The sequence below is a fragment of the Amyelois transitella genome, chromosome 7 (genome assembly GCF_032362555.1).
Source record: "Amyelois transitella isolate CPQ chromosome 7, ilAmyTran1.1, whole genome shotgun sequence".
NCBI classification, from domain to species: Eukaryota; Metazoa; Arthropoda; class Insecta; order Lepidoptera; family Pyralidae; genus Amyelois; species Amyelois transitella.
The window spans coordinates 7467012-7491254 of NC_083510.1; the positions used below are offsets into that span (position 1 = coordinate 7467012).

Sequence of the window (24243 nt, forward strand, 5' to 3'; positions counted from 1 at the left end):
AACTAACTAATAATTATTAGTCTGTGCTTATAGTCTTATGTGGTGGCGCGCAATTTTTATTGCAGAGAACTGTAAGTTTAGTATTTAATAAAGAAAATGTTTTAGCTTACCAGTATAATAACAAATATATTTAATTGTTATTTTAAACTTTTTATCGAAACATTGCACCATTTTTATATAATTTTAAATACCAGGGGTAATTTATATCCATTTTTTTCGATCATTTCGGAACAGAAATATAACGTTTCTTCTACATCGTCAAACATGTATCCTACATTCAGCTGCAGATCATCAAACATTCAATTGTTATAAAAAAAAACAGTCCTGTGTATATAACTTGTTTGGCGTCTCGTTACCGATCTAGAATCTTGTGTTCTCTTTTGCTCGTGCCTTTTCTGCTTGCCGACAACCAGTTAAAATAAAACCAAAACCAACGCGCTGTCGAGTTATCACTGATTCTTTGCATCAACTGGACTTGACGTCTCGTTAGTATTTTTAAGAAATTTCGTTTACCTATCCCGTTATTTAAATCCTTAACAAGGAAATTTCGTATGCCGCGGCATTCCAAATTATAGTTTCTCAATAAAATTAAAACATATTGCGTTGCAATCTCCAAGTTGGAACTATTATAAAGTTTGTTTATAACAGGAACGAAGTGCAGTCGCAGACAGATCAGGGGGGACCTGTGGTTAAACTAACTGGAACTAGACTTAGTAATAGAATACATAATGGCACGACGCTAACTTGTTCTAATACAAGCAACGCTATCAGCGCATAATGTTTCAAAACTCTTGATTTAAACTTCGTAATAATCTTTTGAACATGTTTCCGGATAAACAAGTGTATATTAAATAGGCATTTAGTAATAAATCATGTCGTGTGTATGTTCCGAGCATATCAGATTTGTTTTCTTGTCCATTTTTACAGCGGATACACACAGACAAGAAGTAAGTTAGTTAACTAGCAACTTCTAAGTTGTTATTTTATAATATTAAACTACGCACTCATAAGTCACAACTAATGAGGGTACAAATTCATGATCTCTTTGTGTCAGGCGAGCACACTATTAAAACTTATAATGAGCGAGTTGCGAAGAATCTTAGCAACTATTGCCGTAGAATGTATCATTCGTTTGAGCCAAGATCTCTGCATACTGTTGAAATAGGATCTCTTTTCGACATTTACCTTTCAGAATTTATTAAGTAATATTTTACCTCTACTAGTCCTCGTTGCATCGATGCATTGAAAGATGTAGACCGAATTCAAAGCTTTGATCAATCATGCAACGCAAAAGGTTTTTGTGGTGGCTGAATGGAGTCTTCCGAACGGACGAAGTTATTTTGTCGCGTCGTCGTCTGTCCGCGGTCTCGGTGAAAGATTGCGCGTCTCCAGTAAGAAAGGACCTTTTAAATAACTCGGGAGTTTGGCGCGCTACTTGCTCTGCTGAGACGTAAAATATGTCAGATCGAATCGCGTGCCCGGACCGTGTGGCGCGTTCCTTTTACACGCCAACATTTTTGCGAATCGTACCCGAATTTTACTTTGAGGGATTAGGTATGCCTTGTATCGGTTTCAACTATGTAGAGCACTACGTTCAAATTCTTTAATGAAGTAGAATTCCTTTCGAATTTCCCTTTCGATTATGAATCAAGTTACTCACAAGTATAAAAATTAGTCCATATTTATAAAAATATATTAACAATTTTTCACCTACAATGGAAACAAGATGATAGCTACGCTACGCTTATAGCAAAATGTGACACAGCTAAAGGGAGAAAGGGGCAAGTCAACGTGAATTTGTACCGGAGCCTTTGCCGTCGGTGGCAGGCTTACAATGACACGGTTAAAGCCTTATTTTTGTGTCTGGCCTGCCCGCTTGTCAACCCGTCGTCGGTACAAAGCCATGTGGAAATATAGGATCAAAGTGTGCCGCGGCCATGCATGTGATCGTAATGTAAAAACAACTGCGCCTGTCTTTGCCCTTGTTTCTGACGTGTAACGTGTCATGTTCAGGATTACAGGTATCAAAAGCTTATAAATTACGCATTTGTTGAAACTTTTGTAAAGTTACCCTTAAATGGCGGCTACTTTTGAACATCATCATAATAGTATGCTTCATAGATATTCTACCTATTACGAGTCAGAATCACAGAGCTGATTTTGTGAATTTAACTTGACTGCAAACATTTCAACATGTTTTAGTTTCGCTTAAGGTTTGAAATCGTTAAAGTTCAGGTCTTGCTCAAAACTTTCACACGAATAAATCCCCCTCGATATTCTCGCTTGCATTCGGGGCGACCGGTGACCGGCCATTGTCCGTTCGTAAGCAACAGAGTAGCAAAATAGTAACGGATGATACAAAATAAGTTTATGACATTCTTTGTTGAATTGGTCAATGTTATCTCCCTTATCCTGGCACTCGAAGGTGGCACACGCGTAGATAAATCCGGTCGTTGCCAAAGAATATAGCCTTTGTACCATTGCGTCTCATTGTTCGCCAAGTTATAAGACATGTACAGTTTTTACGTGACCATAAATGGTGTGTCACCCCTCACTAAGTTACATTATAGCAGTAAGGGCCACATACTAACTTCTGACAATGTGATACGATGTCGTAAGTCCCAGTTTTCCTGTTTGTTGATTAACGTTACTTTTGTTAGTAGTAATGTTGGAAACATTGTTATAATTGAATCCTGTATTAAGAAATGTATTTTTATTTTCTTTTAATATCATCCAATATGATATATAACTTGTGAATATAAAACTTTTTGTTTTAGTTGGCAAACAGGCAGGCTAATGATCCAATGGTAAGAGGCTCTCCTTACAATTATTAAATATTAATTCCTAAAGAGGAATAGACTACTTTATGAACATTAGTGCTTAATATCTCGATACGCGCTTTAGCCACATGATAAATTTAATAATATGCATAAGTTTATACATTTATTATTATATTTTAAAATATAATATATAAATTAGACCGTAGCTTAGTACACGGTCAAACTTAATATGTGTGCAATTTGCGTATACTATATATAAGTATAATTTATATAAATATATATTTTGCGTGGAAGGTGCAGCGCTGGTTGCTTGACATTGTTTGTTTTGTGTGATTACTGTAAAGCCTTTATAAAATAAGTATTTTTGCATGTAAGCATAAAGTATTTCAAGTGTGTTAGGTGTCGATAATAAATTCTCATTCAGTACATCGTTGTGTTTTTCGGCAAAGACGAATACTAAAGCATGATTTACTAAATATTCCAAGGGCGTCATGCATGTAGTCAACCGTACCCGTGTGCTAAATCGATTTTCAGCATGTATCACTTTACCCTGGGATTTAATGCAAAAATACTAAGAATTCAAACGTCATGATGAGAAGGAGATATAAAATTCTACTTGCAAAAGAAAATCTACCTAATGTTTTATAATATACTTTACTTATTTGAAGCGTCATCCTTTTGGGTATTCTAGCTTCAACTAAATGGCCTTATGGTTACAACGCAGCCAATTAAATAAATAGGTTTCTGAAAAAAAAGGTGATTAATTTGATCGTGTTTGTTGCAGTCTGCGTCGGCGCAAGCGGCCCTGCAGGCCGCGCAGGCGATCTCCAATAGCGCAGGCGCAGCGTTGGTAGCTGGCGCCGCTGGCACGGCTCTGCAGCCAGCCAATGGCGGCACGGAAATACAGGTATATTTTGTTTTACTTTACAACTAAAAACTTATTCTACTTCCCTATTTGTAGCTACTGTTGACAAAATTCATCGTAGTTTAATCATTGTCGGCCTTTTAGTACAATTTAATAATTTCAATTTGATTTTTGACGGACTACCCAAAATAATTTACCCATTGGAGATGACGTGGCTTTAAATAATAAATTGAGTATTCCCCCCTAATTTGTAAGGTAAAGCGGCACAGACTAAACTTCAAAGCTAATACACAAACCACTAGGCAGCTTACGGTAACCAAAGCTGATTACAAAGGGCATCTTAAATATTACAAACTAGCTCCCGAATCAGATTTGCAGTCCCCGGAGTTCTGGACTAAGACGCAGCGACGGTGCATACAAAGACGGTTACACTCACAGAGCCAAGGTCCCGCCCGGAGCCGGGCCGTCGGTCAGTGCTCTGTGGTAACTCTGAATGATCGGGCATGTCGCCTCTGGGAGACGCCTTAGCGGCTGACTCGTCGGTCAATATGCTATAGTGTCTGAAATTCAGCATCTTGGAGAAAACATCAACGCGTACAGCATAGATATATATCAAGACTCCCTTCCCGAAGCAAGTTGATATTGAAAGGGCCCCAAATTTTTGCTAAATCAGTACATGGCATGTTTAGTTATTATCTTTGTTTTGTCTTTTGTAGAAGCTAATGTTAAGAATGAATCCTACTTGCGCTTTGAAGAGCATCATCATCATCTGAGTGCACTCCCGGTTGCATTATTAGCTGTGTTGCTTCAGAAACTTAGGTCCTATAACTTACCTTATATGACCTGACGAGGTTACTATTTTTAATGGCTATGAGAGTATTACTAGGTATTAGTATAGGTATATCTTTCCCATGGATGTCGTAAAAGGCAACTAAGAGATAGGCTTATAAACTTGGGATTCTTTTTTAGGCGATGGGCTAGCTACCTGTCACTATTTGAATCTCAATTCTATCACTAAGCCAAATAGCTGAACGTGGCTTTCAGTCTTTTCAAGACTGTTGGCTCTGTCTACCCCGCAAGGGATATAGACGTGACCATATGTATGTATGTAGTATAGGTATATATAGAATGTTAGTTCAGTCTATCAATAAACTGTACAATAATCTTTTTCTAATAGCATTGTTATCTATGCAGGGTGGTCCCAACACGGTGCTGCGTGTAATCATTGAGCACATGCTATACCCGATAGTGCTCGATGTGCTGTACTCAATCTTCCAGCGGTATGGCAAGGTGCTCAAGATCGTCACGTTCACCAAGAACAGTAAGTTTACCTTTATTGACTCTCATTATTGCGTGTGGTTCCCGGCACCAATAAAAAAAAGAATAGGACCACTCCATCTCGTTCCTATTCATGTCGTAAAAGGTGACTAAGGGATAGGCTTATAAACTTGGGATTCTTCTTTTAGGCGATGGGCTAGCAACCTGTCACTATTTGAATCTCAATTCCATCATAAAGCCAAACAGCTGAACGTGGCCTATCAGTCTTTTCAAAACTGTTGGCTCTGTCTACCCCGCAAGTTATATAGACGTGATTATATGTATGTATGTATGTTGACTCTCAAACACATTCAAAAACACTTTTTCACTAACGCACATTAGTAGTTTTTACAAATCAGTTATATATTTTATTAAGTTATACGTATCCAACTAGTTGCACATAAAAAATTGAATTCAAAAAGTTCTACCAGCAGATTCTAAAAAAAAGTTCTAAAATAATATTGTTCTTTGAAACGAGCGGGAATGAAACTCGGCGCAGCGAGCCGGGAATACTTTCCATTGGATTAAAGTAATTAGCCGATTAATTAAAATTATCCAACCCAGTTCGTTCCATATTAATTTCGCATAACCAACATTCAAAAACATTGTAAAACCATAAAATCTCTCAAAGCATAGTATTTGCATATTAATTCGATACCTAATTAGTTCGTCGGAAACCACCGGTAAGCTTTTATCGTTAACGCGAGGGATTTAAGCTAAAACAACTATTAATAAATGGAATCGGAGCTTTAAAATTAATTTCGCCGCGTGCTGTAGTGATAGATTTACGAAACATAACAGAGGCCGAAAATCCAAGGGCGCAATCCGTTTAAAATTTAAATGGTACCCTCATGCATATCCTAAATAAATCCAGGAGCACATAGAGGTAGGTAGGTAGGTAGGTAGTGGGTACATATTTGATAAGCCCCGAAGCCGGCGGTCCGCTGCTCACTCCTGGGTAATTATACTCGTACACCTAGGAACATCGAATCAACTTTATTTAAACCTCGCTGGACCATGCCCCCTGGGCCTGGGAAACTCGCTGTTAACACTTTATTTTTTGCGTGAAATTGTGAAACGATCCGCGATGGAAAAGTAAGTTCATTTCGCCCGGAATATCAAGTTACGCTGATACGAGTACACGTGTACTAAGTACACAGTAGTTAAATTAAAAAACAGTTTAAAATATTGCACAGAATATTGTTATTAAAACGCGCTTAAGATGGTCAATCATTAAGTATTAGCAACAATTTTTTTTTAATATCGTTGTTAAGAAATTATGAAACTTACTTGAGATATGCCATATATTCAAACAAAATACATTAGAGGTAACTTATGCAAATTCAAGTAGTTGTTATATTTCTATCGATTTTTAAAAATTTTGATAATAGGCATGCTTTCAAATTACTATGCTGCATCTTGTTTATATTTTAACACGTTTAATTAATAATTTTCTAGCAATCAGATCCAACCATTTCTCGTTGTTAATATAATATAGTTAATCGTATTGTTTCCTTGTTATTAATAGCACATTCATAATCGGATCACCCAAACATCTTAATAGGAGTTTCTAATGAATTCTTGCTACCGGCGACCTTTTCATATCACTTAGGAACAAAATCATTATAATTTAAACCAATCAAATTGAGAGATTCAATAGAGATTGCTTTGTTATATTCAATTTATTATTATTGACATACTAATATTTTATGTAAAATCGTAGGTCAACTTATGATGACAGGATGAAAGAATTAGATAGCCAATATTTTAAGCTATAAGTCTTTTTTTTTTTCTAATCTTAGAAATTTTGCAGTGTAATACGAAAATTTTTATAGGCTAGTAGGCTATAGTAACACATCACGAGTACTCGTTTAAACAAACTTCTACAACTAGAATAAAAATTGGACGAGAAAATATTCCTATAATCCAACATTGATGCTTCCATTTTTCGAATACGTCCCGCACCCGCATTTGGTCGATGGAATTCAGATGTGCAGGACTTTTTTTTTATTTTGTAACTCATCTCTGGCGAGGTGAATCTCTCGACACACAGTGAAACACCATATCGTACTAGGTACAATAACTCGTCTCGCCGTTTTCGAGCGAATCGCGTTATTCAAGAATAAACGCTCCAGCCGCTCATAACTTGTCGGTATCGCGACGGCACCTCCGCTAATACTACGTTTCCAATTTCCGATCGCACTCCTAAGGGTTGTTCACTTGGGTTAAATGTATCTTCATGATCGGTTTACAATGGAAAAGAATTAGATTTCAAACATATTTCCCCAACAGGTTAGACATTTATTGTCATTACATACATGACTCTTTTATACAATGATTGTAAAACAATGACAACAAAAATGGGTTTCACATATAGTTTTTTAAGATTTCACACATTTTAGACAGTTTTTGTATTTATGACATCGGTATGTATAGTACTATACATTTAATACAATTAATGAAGCGTGGTGTAGGCAATCCGAATTTTTTCTTCTAAATTTACTAATAAAATTTTTATAATCACTTGGGTTTTTCGTCTCAATACCCTTAAAGGTCATATATTAAATTACAATATTCATTGTATATTTTATGTTTTAAAAATGCATGTGTGAGCTACCCTTTACCCCGTTACCGAAATGAACCTTGTTTTTGCAACATTCGTCATTGTCCAATTTTAGAAACATCGTCTCGCTTTTTCCTACTACCCTCGTCTATGAATATTCAACAGTACTTCGTAGATAAAATATTAAGTGCTCTTTAGAAGAACGCAATAACTTTTAGTTATTTGCTGTCAATTTAAATGACCTTAACAAAGTACTATTTTAATTTAACTTAGTAAGAAGATTTACTTTTTTTATAATGTGAGTAGGTTGTAAAATGACTGTTATCCAACACCTAATCGTATTTATGTTTTCAAATATTGTCAACGTAATTGACACTAATTTGAACAATAGTTAAAGCGAGTTATATTACTAACATGTATACCTTGCACCGCTTAAACTGTGGGTCAGTACAATTTTATAGATCGTTCATATATGCGTACACGTATCATTCCAAGTATACAGAACATACCTGCGAACATCTATCCGAAGTAGGTAGAAGATAGCAGGATCCGAAACATATAAATCCTTACTTCAATTATCCTCTCTCAAGGGGAACAAATAAACCACATAATACAGTTCCTATTTTCACTTTTGTTCCTTCGGTATAAACATGCAATATGTTTTCTAGTTTATGTGTTTACGATAGAGACGATACATTCAAGCGGAGAAGACGATACTACGAAAGAACATTTTTCTATCAATTTGAACAAATTTATGCATGAGTGAAAATGATGGAAAAATGGTTTGTGAACCAAAAAAATATGCGCTGATTTATACACGATAAGACTTTGTAGCTTCTGAACCGTAATCAATAGCTTTTGCAAATAAACACGCGGCTTTCGTGATTTCTCAGATTTAATATTTTACCTTATTTATATTTACTCGTTAAACATCACAGCCGTAAATGCCTTATAACTTTAATCGCTCAGAAGTTACCAAATTCCGATTTATGTTGGCATTCGTTTTGTGGCGGAGTTTGCCTAATGAATATTCTGTTAGGCTTTTACAGAATATTTGAGGGAGATAAAAATGGTTAATACCGTTGCTGTGGGAGAACTAAGAGGTTACCATCAAACGCAATTTCAATCCTGATACAAATCTCAATGAAGAGCGAGAGTTCTCGTAATCCTCCCTCCCTGCCCTTCCTGTCTCGTGCCGGGCCATCCCCAATTGGCTTTATTAAGGTGTAGCAGACCGCTACAATTATTATGCGTCCCCTGTTTGCGGTAGGTGTCGTGTCTATGTCGACATCGGATTCCTGTAATTATAAGGATTTGGTTCAGCTGCTGATATCATCTTCTAAACGACTTACATTCTATTTCCAGCATTTCTATTTACAATTTTTTTTAAATATTAGTTTACAACATTTAAATATTTAAAACTGCAACAAAGTGTCACAAATGGAAGGTTTTCTGAAAATGTGCAGGGATGTCAGAGCTTGCGCCGCAACGAGCGAAGGGAAAGCGAGATTTCAGGTATCACATTACACTGTAATCGGACGGCCGCGGTCCGCGCCCCGCTTAATATTAATACAGCGGAAGCAACCTCTTCGCAACAACGAAATGCGGATTACGAAATTTTAATTTAACCACAATTTCCATCTTGTGTTTACGAAGGCATTGACGTTTAAATATTCCATAAAGTAATTGCGCGTTCCGGTTGAATGTTTAATGAAAAATTAGGAAGAAGCGCGTACGCGGAGGATTGATTGGGATCATTTGAATTTCTTGCGCACAATCGGAGCCCCAAGCAGCGTTATTGGATTAGCCCCGGAATATTTCAGCAGTATAAATAAAGCAGCACAATGGTTGTAAAGAGTACACTGCAAATACTCTCCAAAAACTTTACCATTGCTTTCTTAACTTGAAATAACTTTTTGTGTCAATACAATGGCGGCAAATTTCAAATTAATCAATTCAAAATTAATATATGCCAAGAGTCAGTCGTGACGCACGATTACTGTAAAACATTTTTAGATAAAATATGACAACTGCAAGTTCTACATTTTATAAGAAATACATTTTACATTCTTTTAAAAATATAAAATTGAAATTAATATCCGATCGTGGACCACGACCAAACTAAAGAGTGTGATGTTCTAAGTTTCCATTCAGTGCTCGTCTATAAAACTCTTTTTGCTTATTCACGATGTAATTACATAAAAACTCCAATTTGCGGTAAGCCTTTATGCATTCCATTTTAACGTTCCCAAATGGCTTTCCGAAAGAAAATATGGGGCCTTAAAGAGCATTTAACTATGTATGAAGGAGACAGCGCGTTACTTTTAATTTACGCCGACGTTTCTTACCTTGAGTGGTCCTACGTTCTATATTTTATACATGGAGGAAATTGTTAAGGGAGAGAAACTTTATTACTTTACCAGAAAGGATACACTGTTATTTTATTGTTTTCGTCCAGTTATAAAGGCTCCAAACGTAAATATTATTAAGCCTTTACCCGCAGATTTGCGCGAATTTAGCGCTACTTGCTTATCAATACGGATTTTTCGCAAATCCCACGAAAACTTTAGTTTTTACCAGGATGAAAGGTATTCTTGTCCTTTTCCAGACTCTTAGTTATATATATGCCAAATTCCAAGATTTGTTAAGTAGATTATGTTTTAAGAGGTCACAAACAAACTCACTTTCGCATTTATAAGTAATTATGAATATTATTATCAGACGACTGATTGACTTTATTTTCCGACGTGCGTCAGAGTTAATGCGCGACAACATTAAATTTGTTGTTGGTTAATCCTATAGTATCTATATTTTCGTCTTCATATCGTTTACAGTTGTTATTTTATGGAAAACGAAACAGATTACTGCTAGTGATGCTGTTTTATTGAAATGGTTTATTTTAACTCCTCAATATCAATGCTTTTATTCACTTTCCAACTTAAAATAGCTCTTAATGACCACATCAATATCAATTCTCCGCTGAGGCCCGAGAAGAAAGCATTTAAACATCTCCTTTTTATTGTTTGTTTGTTTGTTTGTTTGTAAACTCTTTATTGCACATAAAAATAAATATAACAAATTACAAAACAGTTATTGGATTTAGAAGAATATGCACAATGGCGGACTTATCCCAAATGGGATTTCTTCCAGTCAACCAAAATATAAAGGAAAATCCAAAATTTAAAAGGCAGCGCACATAAAAAGCAATGAAGATGCTATATAATAAACAGTACATTTCTACATAATTAAAAATAAACATACATAAATAATATATATATATATATATAAACTTACATATTTATGAGTACACTCAATTGTTAGATGCATCAGAATACAGTCTGTTTTTTTTTATTAATATTAATGTTAATCTGCCCTAGAGACATTAAAATACGTTACAATTATACATCGCCTTAACTGGAGAAGGGAGCGACAACTAATGGCATGTTGCGGGCAGGTGTATAGTGGCCGCCGTCGACGTTACCTAAAAATGTGAATTTATGTGGACCCCAGCGAACGGCAATGATCGCCGGCTCTGCCTTAAATTAGGGGGTTTAACGCTTATCCTCTTGCAGTAAATAGACTCAACTATATTACTTGTGGGATCACATGCCCACCCTTCTGTCTCGATAGTTTATTGCTCATGTTTTTTACTATTTATATTATTAAAATAATAATGGTTATTAAGTCTTTAGTCGTGCGTATCATATGTAACTTTATAAACTGACATGAATCCAAGTATCTTATGGCGAACATAAAGTAAAGTAAAATTGAGTCGCAGGGGAACCACATCAAAGTTTTAAGAGCAACGCTGACAGTGAGCGGGATACACGACAGGAGCAATAAATTTATACTCCCCGAGTTTATAACTAAAGTAAAATAGGCATGAAACTTGTTTACTCAAATATGCGCTAAAGTGTTGTAGATGATAAAATATCTGCGGCGCACCTGAGCCGCGCCGCGACTAACTCTCGACAAGTTGAAGCTCCGCCCGCGCCCCACGTTGGGCGCCAATTTCACCTTGTTTGAACACCTTTATGAACAAGATATTGCCTGTCAGGAATTCCGTGAGACGCCCAACACTTGAGCACTCACTGGATCGTTACGAAATTGTTTTGTCACCCTATACTTATCCACTATATTACACTACAACATTCAATTAACATTCAAAAGTTTGTTCCTTCAAATTAAAACAAAATGTTTCTTGTTTCCAGACTCGTTCCAAGCCCTAATCCAGTATCCAGACACTGTATCAGCGCAAACGGCAAAAACGGTGAGTACTAAAAACTTCTTTGTTTTTATTTAACTGTTTGTAAAGTAAAGCCATAAAACAAAGTTTCCTATTGCCGCACGTTTCATTCACTTTAATGACTAGCTTTCGAACTATCTGGAAATGAAGTGACTTAGTCTTATCTACTCGATTTAAACTGCGTACCTCAGAGTTTCATATCGATAGTTTGCTGGTGGACCTTATATTTAAAAATATAGATTTTTCACGCGTAATTTATCGTTATAAAGTTACTTTTCTAAATCATTATAAAAGCTACTGAAGAAGATATTAAAGAATTTTTGTGTGGAAACTTAAAAACACATTGTAAGTTGAGCATAAAGGATTTCATTCTGTTGTGCAGTTTCCTCTTTATGCGATGCATTTAGTCGTAATACGTAACTATCGTTATACATTGTTACAGCATACCTCATATGCATTATGGCTGTCAAAGATAAGGCATTATCAAGAACTTACAGAGGGTTTGAATGCGGTTACCATCTCCGGCGCGTTTCATTTCAGCGGCGTATATATTATACTCAGTGTTTTTACAGCAACAAACATTCATGGGCGTTTTAAACAACAATAATATCGGGCGGCCTTGCGCGACAATGCCGCCTCACTCGCCGACTGGGACATCATTTTTCTCCAACAACTTTTCCCATTCGCTATTCATTTGCGTTAGAAGTTGGTCCTACCGCGGCAGCCTTCTGCAGCGACTGTTTTAACTTTATTTCTGATGCAGCGTTCAGGGCAAATTAAATTTCGTTTTGCGGCTTCCGCAAACTCGCTTTACGAGTATAATTATTGAGTTTTTGTTTTTTTCCGTTTCGCAATTGTTATGAATCGCTGCAGGTAACTTTGTTTCCGAACGATCGACAACGCACGTTTTGTTCGTCGACTTTTATTCGAAAGGATATTGATAAGTTTCCCGGTACGTTATTGATATAAACCCTTCGATATAAAGGGAAGAAAACCCTTTAATTTCAATTAAATATAAATTGTTTTGTGAATGTAACAAAAGCCTTACACGCTACTCCATATGAGCGCCTCATGGGTTTCATTTCGTGTAATACGTCTGTCGCGGCGTACAATTCGCTAATGAATTCTACAATAGCGAGTTGACTATCCGCCCTAATTAGTCGCTCTTTACGCCCGATTCCCGAAGAGCTTTACATGTTTGGTCCAAAGGATGAACTCGAAGCGTTCATCATAAATTGTATTCGGTATATCATTTGTAATAACAGACTGGCATTCATCGTATGTATGCAGTTTGTAACTTGGAGCACAGATTAATGCTAGCAAGCGGGGAAACCCCTCATGAAATTGAGATATCACCGGCAAAGCGGAGTGGTGAAAACTTAGCAACGCTAAGTCCCATCAACTCACTGGCTGATTGGAGTTGAACGTAATAGTAGACAGCCACTACGGGATTGCAGTTCTGGGATGTTGTGTTAGTGCGAGTGTAATGCGATCTAGATCGCGATGACGTGCACCGAAACTAATGCCGGCTTGTTACGTTATTATTGTTTCATGAACAGTTTTGGTTGCATAGAAAGTTTAATTATATTGTTCGTCATGATATGCAGCTCTGTTTCCAGATCTGCCTTAAATATCGAATGAACGCCGTGACAAAAGAATTTACGAAACATGCTTTACGTACAGTAAGCAGGCGACTGTAAAATTAAACAAATCTCTTCATAAACATCACTTATATGTTATCTTTAGCAGGATCCGTGAGTTAAACAGGTCACAATAAAACTGTCTACGATTAGTATGAAACCTCCGAAATGTTAACGTCACAAGCGCATATTTCATCAATTGAATTTCAACGCATACAATGTCATAACGAGTGCTCCATTCAGTCGGGAACAATTCGCGAGTCTTGGAACATGGCTCGTCGCAAATTAGTGCTCTTGTGAGCAACTTAGTAACGTCGGTCTTACGCCGCGGGGAAACCTCGCCTGTACATTTACCCTAAATATGACGAATGCAATTATTCACGTGTACGTATGTTTGAGGAGAATTACGTGCATGCGGGTAATTGCGATGTCGCAGCGCATTTGACGAGATTATTTTTTAAATTACAAACTGATTCATGGAACATCTGATTTAAAAAAAGAATCTGTCTTTATACACTACTTCATACATTGAAATAATGATAACCGTGTTTTACACGGCAATCTTAGAAATCAGAATATCTTTTTTCTTTATTTATTTGACGCACGTGTTTTATGTAACTGTTAGAGGGTAGACAAAGCCAACAGTTTCAATAAGGCTAAAAGGCAACGTTTAGCTGGTCGAAATAATGTGCCCATAATTGTATTATTCAATTTTCTCGTTCGAATTTATGAACATAAAAAAAACATAAACTATCTCAAATTGACACACTGCCCTGTAGTAAAGGTCAGTTTACGAGCCGATAAACCAGTAAGCTAGTGGCTAGTAGATGAGACATATTGATAGTGTAATAACATTGCATTAGCGGTACAGTGGTCGGCAATAAGCAGCTCTCGTTATGATGCAACATTTGAGTATTTCTTTTAATGAGACAACGCGTCATATAAACAGTGGTAAGAGGCCAATTTATGTGTGAACTGTGAGGTTGATTCCAGTCGTCAAGATATTACGTTTTTCTATTCAATGTTTAGCATTGATCTCTGGGGTGCTGTTTTGAACCTACATATATTATGTTACAAAGCCAAAGCCAAGCCAAGACTAGCTAAAACAAAGTGTTGTACCAAAATGTAACCCCAATATTTTCGCTTCTGCTATTAACAATCTTAAAGATTTTCCTGTAGAGATAAGCTAAAACTGACCAAGCTTCTTCTTGTTTTACTTTTAACGCTAAAGTCATATGGTGAAAGTATTTGTTTTATCATTGTATAGTTGTACTTGTTTTCAGTACGCTGTTTTGATAAATAAATTGGTCTATGGTCTAAACTCGTAACTCCGCGCTTCTGCTAACGAGCTTACAATGTCGACGGACAATTTTTATTACTCTCTAGTTTCCTTCTATAGATAGTAATCATGACTGCTTTGACGACTTTTGTTTTTATAGTTTTAAATTATATATCTGTAATGAATTATTTGATATTCTTGCAAACTCTTATGCTCGTTTTATAGCTATAGAATAAAGAAGGAATTCTAGATATATTATGAGAATTTCTGTGGATATTATTGGACAAGCTTTTGATAAACATCTCCATATTAGAATTTCATGAAATATTATCGTTTCCTAAGAAAAAGTTTCTTTTCTGAAGAAGACTAAAAACCAATACGCATATTGCAAAATTACATTTCTCCAAATCTGACAACGTCTTCCAGCTATCCAAGAAATGGTTACATTGGTAGTATTGCGTCCGCATTCGGTGGCTCGACCAGTCGCGGATTTTCCTCGAAATAGAATTAAAACGTCCCGCGAGATAAGTGGCAGCAGGAGTAAGAGGTACAAAGTGAAGTGAAGCCGGATAGTGCTCAGCCACAAAGGGCACAGTCGGATGTTAGGAGCGCTGAAATCCCTCGATCCCTGCCTCTATGATCCTTGACATAAATCTCTAACCCCGCCATCAAATCTTTTCAGAGGGCGGCTTACCGATGCGGGCAGACATGAATGTGCGTTCTTAAATACGCATTCGCCAAAATCAATTTATTTTAAATACATGTATACGATACAGCCTGCTGAAAGCTAACTTAGACACTAGGAAGCATTTCATCGTTGTGTCTGATCTCAGATTTTCATAAATTTCATTTTCATAAATTCTCAAAGAATCTTCAGATATTGTAAAGTTGTAACTAATTTATACTCCTTTTGCTATTTTCTTTATCTTTTCTCTAGTAAACGATCACATAGAACAGCATCCCTCCATGTCATTTTAAATAAAACTTTTTTTTGTAATTTGCTCAGATAGGACAAACAAAACAAATATTGTAATAGCAGCGCGCCACAAGCTGTTGAAATAATAATGAGTCTCTTTCTGTTTTGGGACCGTACGTTTTGTTCTAAATCGTCAGAGCGTGATTGTTCCGTAAGAGTAATACGTAGTTATTTTGATCCACTACTGTATAAATAAATAAATAAATAATATCTTTATTTCTGTACCAACTTAGATCAAACATATTTGTGACCGAGATCTCCTTTTAAGTAAGGAATTACCTGTGTTAGGAGATCCCGCTCTTCAATAACAACAAGTATTTAAGTTTACGTAGTACATCATTAAAGCTTAATTATTATTAATAGTACAAATATTAACTGAGTCTAAATGTTAATTTTGTTTAATACAATTTTACTAAGTAACTGTTTTATGTAAGTGTAGGTATAAATGTGTGTATTTTTCTTTTTTTTTTTTTTACGTTATTATTTATAAGTTTAATGTATGTATACTCGAAGTTTATTTAAAGTATGTTTTTTCACTTTTATCTGCACTTTACACTAGTGTAATAAATATAAAAACCTCTAGTTCCTTTTTCATGAACTGTTTAATCATTTCCCAAAAATTGTTAAGTAATTTCCAAATATTTTTTTTTATCTTCTGTAGAATTAACATGTAGCATGTAAACATGGCATATCGTTTGATACCGATCCTTTCGATTCAGTAGGCTTCGTCTGTGTCGTTAATCAAGAGTTGCTCCATCAGCAAGGTATGATTGATAACAACACAATTCGTCCGGGCCCTCGCGGTTGGCCCATCCATAACCACCCGTTGTCAACGACTATCCATATTAACTCCCAACCTTAGGTGTGTTATAGAATACATAAAAGTATGCTATGTCGTTCATGTCTATATATTACACGTTCGAAGCACTTAAGATCTAAACATATATGGTAATTATTAAAAAAATGAACTTTCGCTAAACCAACTCCGTGACCCTGTTAACCTAAACAGGAACCTAACCCACCTTAATTAAACATTCAGTCGGTTGAATAATGCAGGTTTCCCCACGATATTTTTCCTCGCCGTAAGTTTTTATACTGACTAGCGAAATATGTATTTCCATTGTTACAATTTTTATATAAACAGTAAACATTCAGGTCGTGGTACGTGCCGCGGCCGCGGAGGTTCAATAAGGCGAAATCCGAGATAGCGTTTATGGACTCAAGGTGCGCGCTTTGTTTACATTTTAAAATTGCACTTTGCACCGCGACGTCTAACCGCCTTTGAGTCAACGTAGCGCCGGGCGTATTCAAACAATATAACCATCAAAAATGTGATGTCTTTGCCGTGCCCGTGAGCCATCTGTAATATACGCCCCACGGCTTAACATAAAAATTCTAGAATATATTTCCTCCCAATTTTTCTTCCTGTGAACTATAGATTAAAAATATCAAAGGGAAAATATCCACGCTATTAATAACAATATTCAAATTTTTATCAAAATATGATGCCTCGAAAATCCATTCTACTAAACAAATATTTGAAACAATACCTCTATTTCGGGGAAATCCACTTTGGATCTCTGTGTGGAAATTTGCCTTTGATGCAGCAGATAGGAATACATTGCATTTGCACAATAAGCGAAGTTCAAACTTCATAGAAATTTCAGGCAGGCCAACAACAGTGCAGTTCGGGGCCTCCAAGTACGGTCCAAGACCCGTTAAAATTGCACGTGCCATCGCCCTCCCCTGTTTGGATTCCTAGTGTCAACAGCGCTTGAGCTGCACACTGCATCACCTAGTTACGTGTCAAACATTGTTTAGCAGTTGTTTTGTTAGTGTTCTGCGGCTAGTTTGCCTACAATCACGAGGCGGCCCTCAATCAGGCCAGTGCGAAGGTTTCCAAGTTGCCACTTTTGTGCATAATTCACGGCAAAATTTCAAATATGTAAACACGTGCGTTTACTACGCCCCGAACACGCGAAACAATGCTATTATATTTCACGAACAATAATATTGTTAGACAATACCAATTCAGGCCCGCCCTACAACAAAAGTCGGCTTCATTATTCATTACGTCACAATGTACATTTAATGCCCGTTTAATTGCAAGTTTCGCCCCGTAAGTAAACGGGAATGCTATTGCGGAAAATAGACGAGGTTTTTGACGGCCGTCACTCGATTCTCGCCACTAACCGTCGCCTACAATTAGGGTAACCCCGAGTATTAATTACATTGTCTAATGGAGCGAACGAGGTTTGTTCGGTGACGCGTCGCCGCCGAATGTGTACACACCCTAATTGTGAATACTACCTACTTGAAATTGTATTGATTATTTTCTTATATACTAAATTGACATTTATGTAAAATTATTATTTTTAAAAAACTACTGCAGATAAATAGTCAGAAATCCAATAAAATAAATTTTCATAGTGATATTGTATTCCCACACTGTACTCTACTAAAGCTTAAGTGCATACATCACTTAAGTGATCAAATTTTAAAATATTGAGTTTCAATAAGTTCTGTTGCATTCAAAAAGCCGATTGATAAAGCGAGTGGTTTTAAAATGTCTGTTGGTGTTTTCATTAAAAAGTGATGGAAAGCTCTTAGTGGCGTTTGTTTTCGATGCCACGTATGGCTGGTGGATAAGTGAGCTAACATTTATCAGCTCAATACGGAATCGATTAACTGACAAGCTAGAACGTGCTTAACTTCACCAATTTATTTCAGCATTTTGCATTATTAAAAATGCATAAAAGATTTCCAAGATTTGATAATACCTTTATCAATTTTACAAAGTTTTACAGATTTCAACTGTAAAACAGAAGTTTGCTCAGGTGATTTTATGTTCGCTTTCATTGCGGTCTCGCTGACGTCACGAACAAAAACTAAATGCATTTCGCCGCGGACGTAATCCTTGCAATAGGAGCACTCCGCGTTGCGCTCTTATAAATATTAAACGCCGCGGGACCCCAACAAAAACGTTTATCGTGGAAAAACCGCCAGAATTAGCAGCCGCGGTAGATTAAGGCGGACCGCACTTAATCCTTCACTAAGAAGGCTTTGCTTAAACGAGTTCTAACGAGCTAAAGATAAAACAATTACTGGGAACGTGATTAAGAGATACGGAGGACACTTGTTACGTCTTGCGTCCGCGAGGCCCGTCACTGATTGTTTATTATCATGCATTCATATCGAATTAAAATCAGGCAATATTAGTTTTCAAATTAAGTTTAATAGCTTTTAACTATATCTGGGTAAGAAATAAATAGGTATATGGATTGATTTAATGACACAGAGTCCCAAATACAATGTGACAAACATGTATGTAAAAAAAGTTTCAAGTTGACAGGGCCGGAAATCAAGTAAGTCATTTACCAGCACAGGCAAGAACGTTACCCCCACATCACATATGCCGCCAAAATGATACCAATTAAAAATATAATTTCCTACAGGTTTGTAGATATTATAGACATTTATGCCAATACAATGTAATATAATAAAACCCTAACAGTTCAATATCCTCATGAGGTCAATAAGTTTCCGAAAGATTCTATTTCCGGCCAACGCTCCTCCCCATTACGCAGTAAAAGATCGCAATATCAAATCGGGCGTGACGTTTGTCGTTTTATCACCTTGTCACTCCTCCTAATATTTTTTTTCACCTCAATTACGACTCCCTCCGCGGGTGCAAATAACCGTTCCGCAAGATTAAAATAAAATTCTCGCGAATATTGGTACTACGGAGAACCGGAATAAAAAATTAGGATTTTTTGCTTTCAAAGGTGGGTTTCAAAGTCATTGGCTACAAATTACCATGCCAGTAAGCACATAAGTCTGAATATTGAATGGTGGGAGATGCGATTTGTCAAGAGGATACTTGCTATTTACTGGGTGAAATTTAGTGTTTATCCTGAAAAACTGAGAAGGGAAACTTCTTAAATATAGTTTCTCATAACCGTATATCGAAATCAACTCAATGATTTCGGTACATAAATAAATCCTGTCAGAAATATACACGAATTTCTATATTTGTTCCCCGTTTCAGTAAACAAAACTTTATTCTATTATTCCAGTATTTTCTACATATACTCATATACTCATTTCATAATAATAGACTTAAAACTAATGATTATCCAGTAACATCACGGATTAATTAGCAGAAACTCATTAATTGCAGTAACTACGGATACTTGATTTTGCTTGGTTACCTGCGCTAGCTATCAGTTTACACTGTTGTCTCAGAGTAAACATCTCGTACTCGCTTACATTGAATATTGATACTCGTATCAACATATCAGTACTTTTTTAAAAGTACAGAGTGTATTGTATCATTAACACGTTAATGATGCATATGTTTATCTAAATTATGTTTCTTAGATCAAAAATAAGTCTCTCGAAATATAAAGTAATGACCGATTTAAATTTAAAAGTGCCTCCGAAAAGCTTATAAAAAGTAAAGAAATTAATCTGCAATTCAAAATCCTTCTTTGCCCTCTTACATTTTTTATTTCCTTTCTTTAGCGGGACCACGACAAACGTTAGGCGGGGATTATATCCTCATAGATTTAATTGCGAATAATATACAGACGACTGTAAACATTGCACCCATTTGTTCGTTCTTCGAATTAGTTCGTTCATCGTGTTATAAATCGATAACAGAATATTGATTAGAAATAAAAATATTAGCCTTATTTGCCTTAAAATGTACTTAACAATTTACATAAATTGTTAAGTACATTTTAAAACGCATACATATGCGTTAAGGGGAAGACATTAGAATTGTAAATTAATTACTCGTTAGGTTTTCTCGCAGTCGCGTTCGCGTGCATTCGGCATTTTGGCATTCATCGGCGAAATCGAATTCTAGCCGCGAGGGTCTACAAAACTAATTACGTATCGAACCGATCTTCTTCCACGTTTTCTTACGTGCCTTTCGCATTTCCATATAAGTTGAGCTTTAAACGAGCCAATCTATTCACGTCTACACATCAGGGGGTCGCATTTGCATATAGAACAGAAATTTATTAAATCTACAGCCAATATCCAACGTTCCGACATCGAACTTTTGCGTCTTGGTTGCGTCTCTGATATTTTTATTGGATTGTAAAAGAGCTATTTGCTTTACCAGCCCTCATTCAACAATTTCCACGAACTTTCCAGGTTCTCTTGTTATAAGATACTCAAGCCTATACGATGTTTTTATTAAAATTAAAAGGTATTCGTTTCTCGTATATTTTTATGAAATGCATTAAAAATCCAAAACGTTTTACTTGGCTAATGGTTGCCGTTGTAAGATGTCATAATTCATTTGACAGATGACGGTTAAAAACGAACTCCAATTTACTTTCCGACAATCAAATAACTTGGTCCTTTTAATTAATATTTCTGTACTAATGCTTCCTTTTTCATATTTTAATAGTAAGCCTACTCTTCCATTCTTTATTTTCTTACATAAAATAGTAGTCATTCCTTAGCTTTTGTGTTCTTTGTTCCTCTAAATGAATATTAAACATTATTTTATAAGACCCAAGATTCTTAGAAAATACTTAACAAACACAGGGAAATACTGTTGTTAATTAGTTGAATTAATAATTTCGATTTAGAAGGTTGGCCGCGGGCGAAGGAAGTTGACGGTCCCGACGAAACGAAGATTCCAATATTGAACCCTTTGAAATTTTGCCCAAGAATAAGATTTAATCACCGGTAGCTGCTCCTCCGTTTTTGTTTTGTCAATGAAAAGAGATATCAAAAGAAGCGCTGCATAAAAGCATCAAATAATTCTATTAGCGGCTGCAAACAGAATGAATGTAGATTACATCGCGGTCAAGACTCTTTTCAAATTTGCTGTTTTTGTCTCGTCATATTTATTGTAGCTGAAATGTGTTGGCCAACATTCATTATAAAAATAATTTTATACGTGTCGGCGAGTTAGTAGCATAAAGCTTACAGAATGGGTTGAGTGCTGTTGCATTTTAATTAATTCTCTTTTCTATCGTGATGCGGCGTTATCAGCCGCCCGCAGGCGACGCGCACAAACAAATAGCTGTGTGCCAGGACCTAACGATTTTGACACGGCCATTACGCCTTTTTTCTTCATCGTACTTATATAGCGTTGCTTGGATAATTTTCTAGAAATATCTAAGTAAACAAAATCTATTAGACAACATCATTATTTTCAGTGATAGTTTCCCTTGCTTGATATTAAGGAGGCGGAGATAATTTCATTCAAATGATGACACGTGTTAGTCGTATTATTGCCGATAGTATTAGTTATTGTAAAACAATGTATGTATTTAGTTAAGTCATTGTTTACAACCAAGCTCGACTGGTGCTTACCAGAAAATACCTACCTATTTGTATATTTTTGTTTCCAGGCTTTGGACGGACAGAACATCTACAACGGTTGCTGCACGCTCCGCATCGACTACTCAAAGATGACCTGTCTGAACGTCAAATACAACAATGACAAGTCGCGAGACTACACAAACCCGACCCTGCCATCAGGGGACGGCGACGCCCATCAACTGTTGACCAGTGAGTTGATGCCACTGCGGGCACGCCTCGCCTTGGCCCTCGCATCCAGGATGAGTTAGTCCCCCCCACTACTCCGAGCACCTGGACGCTTCGATCACCACTCTCCGACTCGCTCACAAATCTTCAGGGGCTTGATATAGGATCTGTACAGTACGGACTCGTAGTCCTTTTATTTCACGTCTAACTGCGATTTGCAGGAATGAGCTTGACATGATGTGATAGTACTTGTGTGTTTTTGTTGCTACAATACGATTAACTTCTTTTTTAGTATAGCTAACTTTATGACCGAAAACTTTTATTTATCAAAGCAACCTATTCAATATTCGTTTCCTATGTCAAGCTCTGATTGTAGTCCCCAGTAATCTATGAAAAACACGCCCTGCATCCGGAGCAACTTGGAGACTCCAACTATTCTCTCGCTTGCACATCTTTTAATAATAAGTAATTATTTAATATTTTTTTCTTGTCTTTTGTACATTTGATAAAAGCGTGTTTCATTTTTATAGCGAGATTTACTTAAGCTTTAAATTATTTGAAGCATTCAGCTCAGTTTCTATTACCTCATCCTGGTTACGCTACTTTTATTTTCTGTGCGCGTATACTTTGATATAAATTGTCTTTCGCACAAACTCGCACATTTTCAAATTAGGTATATTTTCTGTTCCACGGTAGCCCTTTCTTGTTTATTATTCATAATTCAATGTTGAATATTCCCACAGTGACTAATAACTTCTCATAAATCCACATTGCGCCGTAGAGGATTGTAATGTGTGAGGATCATTCCCACGCTGGATATTTGATATCCTTGTTTGTTCAATATAACAGAATATTTTTCAAATTAGATGATAAGTTATGAACAAAGGCGAAAGTGGAGGAAAGAAGATTGCCTACCTAAAAAACAACTCGTATACATCACAAAATTCTCAAGCTTTAACGATAAATGAGCAGAAAGATGTGTGTTTTAGGTGCTTTTATTAACAAAATCCACGTCAATTTTGTCTCTTTTGCAATAGGTGGAGGAGTTCTGGCGCCTCAGTTCATAGGTCTGGGGTCCGGGCTGGCTTCCCCGTACGGCGTTGGTGTCAACAGCGTCGGCCTGCCAACCTTCGGGGCTCTCACACTGACCCCGACCTCCCCCGCTCTCCGCGCCCTCGCCGCACCCCCGCTGCCCCTTGCTACAGTGCTTTTGGTCTCCAACCTCAACGAAGAGGTTAGTACGCACACACAGAAAATTACATCTTGATTTTTGTCGTTACCAGTTACTCTTTTGTTATTTACATTTTATGCCCACCCTCCATATTCTGAACATCCAATACATGTCAGGGTTAAATTAAGATTGACGTCACTGACATACGAATACAATTTTGGATCTTCCTTAGGTAATGCCTGAAGTTAAAATAAAATTTAAAGAATTATTTACATCTCAAAAGTTACAGAAAGAATTGACTTGGTACATTATTCACTATTAATTTGGCAATATTAATTAAGCTAACACAATAGCCGGTAACGTCCTCTAATTCTCCACGCCACTCTGGGTCCACATTACCCAACATATCGCTAATTCATACACTAATATAAACGGCGTTACAGGCTATTTACACTTATATATCCTTAAACTCCTTAAAAATAAGTTGCTAATTTATTTATAGATACGATGTCAGATATCTTTTACGACTATTTATAATACTGTCTCTTTCTCTTTCCTATTGTTTTAGATGGTCACGCCTGACGCTCTCTTTACCCTTTTCGGTACGTGTGCACATACATTCCGTATTTTATATTAAAACATTAATATTACTCCTGAGCCCTGTCGCCTGGAAGACAAATTGTCATCTAACATTCTCGATTTCTGTTCTGATAACCGCATCCGTTGTGTCGAAGCTTCGCTTGATAACACTATCGAATCTAAACGCTTTATTAACTTGACAATTTGTGTTTCAGACACCCTAGCCTAGATGTAGCTAAGTTAATCTGTTGTCTACCCAGTGTTGTCTTTGTTTCGTAGTTATTTTATTTTCTGACTGTTTAAAAAACTGTTAT

At 36.5% G+C, this 24243-nt stretch overlaps 1 protein-coding gene across 10 annotated transcripts in view; it reads left to right on the top strand.

The window, feature by feature from the left end:
• LOC106133233 (polypyrimidine tract-binding protein 2) overlaps positions 1-24243 on the top strand; it is a 366610-nt gene that overhangs the window by 334448 nt on the left and 7919 nt on the right. For 9 of the 10 annotated variants that reach the window (XM_060945000.1, XM_060945004.1, XM_013332928.2 and 6 more), the window contains 7 exons: positions 2778-2807; positions 3565-3687; positions 4840-4966; positions 11737-11795; positions 22044-22203; positions 23217-23413; positions 23919-23952. In XM_060945000.1, coding sequence (XP_060800983.1) covers positions 2778-2807; positions 3565-3687; positions 4840-4966; positions 11737-11795; positions 22044-22203; positions 23217-23413; positions 23919-23952 — 730 coding nt within the window. The remainder of the gene's footprint in view (positions 1-2777; positions 2808-3564; positions 3688-4839; positions 4967-11736; positions 11796-22043; positions 22204-23216; positions 23414-23918; positions 23953-24243) is intronic. The other variant, XM_060945003.1, reaches the window with a different exon arrangement.